The 3,616-nt window shown below is 42.6% G+C and overlaps 2 protein-coding genes across 2 annotated transcripts in view; both read right to left on the minus strand.

Moving 5' to 3' along the window:
* Positions 1–1,950, minus strand: part of LOC109520188 (vacuolar protein sorting-associated protein 29-like) — a 3,532-nt gene extending 1,582 nt beyond the window's left edge. Inside the window, exon 1 of the mRNA XM_019877228.1 lies at positions 1,930–1,950. Within this exon, the coding sequence (XP_019732787.1) occupies positions 1,930–1,950 (21 nt within the window). The remainder of the gene's footprint in view (positions 1–1,929) is intronic.
* Positions 1,951–2,909: 959 nt separating this feature from the next.
* Positions 2,910–3,616, minus strand: part of LOC109520191 (vacuolar protein sorting-associated protein 29-like) — a 3,448-nt gene continuing 2,741 nt past the window's right edge. Inside the window, exons 2-3 of the mRNA XM_019877242.1 lie at positions 3,305–3,612; positions 2,910–3,231 (exon numbers count right to left, since the gene is read on the minus strand). Coding sequence (XP_019732801.1) covers positions 3,114–3,231; positions 3,305–3,612 — 426 coding nt within the window. The 3' untranslated portion in view covers positions 2,910–3,113. The remainder of the gene's footprint in view (positions 3,232–3,304; positions 3,613–3,616) is intronic.

The following is a 3,616-nucleotide window of genomic DNA, read 5'->3' on the forward strand; positions in this document are numbered from 1 at the left end:
CGGAGGCGACGAGATGGTGGGGGGGGGGGGGGGGGGAACAACACAAGTGGGCTCAGAAGGCCGTCCTGAGGGACACCGAGGTAGAAACACTCCGCTTCTTTTGAGTGAGCGCAAAGCCGAGTGAATTGACTGACTGAACTACAACTGTTTGGATATTTATTCCATTGTTTTGTTACTCGTGTCTTTGATAGACAGTTGAGTGTCAGAGAGCCAATAAGTGACCAGACGGTCGCTAGGACTTATTTATTTAGAAGTCTTAACACAAGAACGCAAAAGGCCCACACTAAACTTCAGGACTCCACTCCGATGTGGTCTCAAGAAACGGCAGCAAAGGATATCTGACAACCTGAAGTGCGTAGTTGCTCAAATAGTGGCATTTACTTGAGAGTTGAGAGGAGACCCGGAGCTGGACAGGTCAACCTCCGGTTTCGGGAATTTGTATTTCTTTTCACCCGGCTTAGGCTCCCAAGAGCATTGCCAGACACTGCCCAAAGGTTCCTTTGCAGAAGCGTCTTTTAATGCTGAAAATATTGACGATAGTTCCCCACGACCCGAACACCATGGTCATCCAAAAGTCAAAAATAAAGGTATCTCCATTAAATTCCAGAAACGTTTTAGTTCTTGTAGTTCCTGCAACTAAGTGGTCCCAATCAGATACTGTAAATGTAGTCTTGCAAAGGTGCCACAAACCCACTGGACCTAGAAACCTCTGGCAGAGCACACGGGCTGCTTGGCTTCGCTGGTTTGGACTGCAAGCTCATGTTCGCAGCGAAACGTTAGCATTCTGAGTCAACCACAAGCTGCTGTTAGCTTATGGCTAGCCAGTGCATTCTTCACCTTGGAGCAGAACAAGGTGATTTTGACTGTAGAATTTTGGAGCGATTCGAAAGATGATGCAGAGGAGCGCATAGCTTGAGCTGCGTTTGCACGTACTTAGCCCTCCATAACAACCATCAAAAGTTAAATACAACCGAACTCTATGTGACAAATTTACCGCACTGCATTGAAAAACAAAACAAAAAGCGAAGGTCACTGTAAATGTGCAGTTTGAACACTGAATGGTGATGCTTATGCATACCACTAGAGGGGGCCCCTCACCACACCGAGAATCGCTGTATGAATTCCTGACATTTGAAGTGCACAACTAGATTAGAAAATTAAAAAAAAAAAAAAAACTTATTTGAGAAGAGAAAGCTAATTAGGGAACTTTAAAAAAAAAATTTTTAGCACAAAATGATTCCCCAACTACTGCCAATGTTGTCAATGCCAGAGGACAGCTGTGATGGCGATTATGATTGAGTAATGCTAAAAAAATATATAATAATTTTAGTGCATTTTAGGTCTATTCTGATGAGTACTGCGGACCTCCAGAGTTTGGTGTTAGCAAGCCAGGCGACAACAAGCGACATCCACCACGGGGCACTTACCCGGTGACCAGCCTGGTTGATTGGAGACACGCAAGCGGGATGGAAGAAGGCAATATGTGCGTGGATAGAATGACATAAGGAAGGAGTCATTAACAACAACAAAAAAAAAAAAGGGCGGGTGTATTGTGCGCCGGGCAGGAAGGGATTCGTTCATGCAAAATAAATTGTTTGGTTAATAATTGATTCTTTGTCTCTGAATCTATGAAAATGTTGAGTGTAAATCGCTATAACCACAGAGCAGGAAGTGAAGCTCTCGGCCGGCCAATCCGAGTAATGCATTGAATGAAACGCAACTGACCTCCCCTGACTGAATTTTTGTCAATCGCATGCTGACATGCTAATGCTAATAGATGGTTGCGCTAACCAGCGGTGCATGATAAATGTCACTCGGTGAGGGTATTGATTGTGAATTCAGTCATACCGATAAAATGGCAGTAAGGGGCCTGGACGTCAGTCTGCTTGCATGCCCCATTCCGCCACGACTGATTTCCAAAAAGCCTACTTTCCCGTTTTCCCTCTCCATTGACTTCGTTTGACTTGATTTCACAAAGATTGACCTATTTTTACTTGCACTTTTAAAAGTGCCTGTTGTTCAAAACCCGGAATGGCCTCTTTTGAGCTGTGAATTCCAATTTTTAAATGTGAGGAGGTATAACTAACTTAACCACCACTAGGCGGCAGTATCGACAGGCTCGCTCAGCATAGAGGGAATTTCCACTGGAGCAACTCGTGCTAAAATCTTGTTCCAGGGTGTTTTTTGGGGGGAGGGAAGAGCTCAAGGTTGCTTTTGACATTTTATTTGCTGTTAATTATCAAAACTACAATTCCATATACCATTTTTTTACTTTATTGAATGATTGCTTACTCAATAATAACGTAAATTAAAAAGAGCCTTAATTATTGTACTTTTTTAATTGCATGGAGACCTTTTCCCCTCGAGTTGGTTGAAATACAATTTTGTCTTATTTAGTAATGTAAATGTATTTTGAACAATTTCGCATAGGCATTGAACATTTGATTAGATTGCAAAATCAACTAAAAAAAAAGAAATGATTTGATAAATGGGAGATGATATACATATACAGTAAACATTAACTATTAAAATAATTCACACTAATCAAGAATGAACATGACTAAACTTGATTAAAAAAGGCTGTTTCGGAAGTTTTTTTAACTGATTTTATTAAATAATTGGTCAACCAATTTCATAAGTATGAGCGTGACTAACGGTACAATTTTACATGTCATGAATTTTGGTTTACGTCAAATATGTCATTTATCCAATTAAAGGTGTACATAGAGTTAGTGTAGCTATCAAAAACAAGTTTTATTTTAAGGTATAAAATGGCCTGACACCACTTTGCATTTCCTGTTCAGAAATAATGCTTTATAATCAAATTGAAGCACGTCCACGTTACCATAAACACTACTTGGAAAAAATGAAACTTGGTGTTGATTTTATGAGTAAAGACAAAACAATAGTAGAGTGAAGTCCTTTATTTTGTCCGACGTGGAAAGAAAGAAATGGAGAAGGAAGCTAAATTAGCACGTGAAAGAAATGTTTGTATTCAGTACAATGACTAAACTCCCAACACAAGTGAGGGGTGAAAAAAAAAATATGAACAATATATTACAGGGCTGACACTGCCCCCTAGCGGAAAGGAATGGAACATCTGGTCCTGCTTCTTAAGACTTTTTGTACTCGATTCTTTCCACCTTGACGTCGTCTCCGATCAGCTGGTAGACATACGTCACCACCGTGGACGCCTGGATGTCCATAAGCACGAATGACGGGATTATATTGCTACAAAAAGAGGCGACAACAAAAACCATGATCACGCTTCCCCAAACCGACAAGACAAACCTCTCGGCGGTACCTTTCTAGCGCGCTGTAGGCTCCGGTGGCGGACCCGGGATTGATGTAGAACTTGTTCTCGTTCTCAAAGGCCTCAAACTTGTGCGTGTGTCCCGAGATGAGGATGTCCACGTCCAGCTGCCTCTGCAGCAGCGCCAGGCTGGCCATGTCCCCCCACGGGATCACCTGGTGGCCGTGGATCAGGCCGATCTTGAACTGGCCCACCGTCACCACCTTCTGCTCCGGGTAGTTCAGGTTCTGAAAGATAGGCGCAAAACCCTGCTCGGAAGGTCCTCCCGCCTCTGGGGAAGTGTTTATTTTGCCTGCCCCCTGC

Source organism: Hippocampus comes, unplaced genomic scaffold (genome assembly GCF_001891065.2).
Source record: "Hippocampus comes isolate QL1 unplaced genomic scaffold, H_comes_QL1_v1.1 scaffold295, whole genome shotgun sequence".
In the NCBI taxonomy this organism is placed as follows: Eukaryota; Metazoa; Chordata; class Actinopteri; order Syngnathiformes; family Syngnathidae; genus Hippocampus; species Hippocampus comes.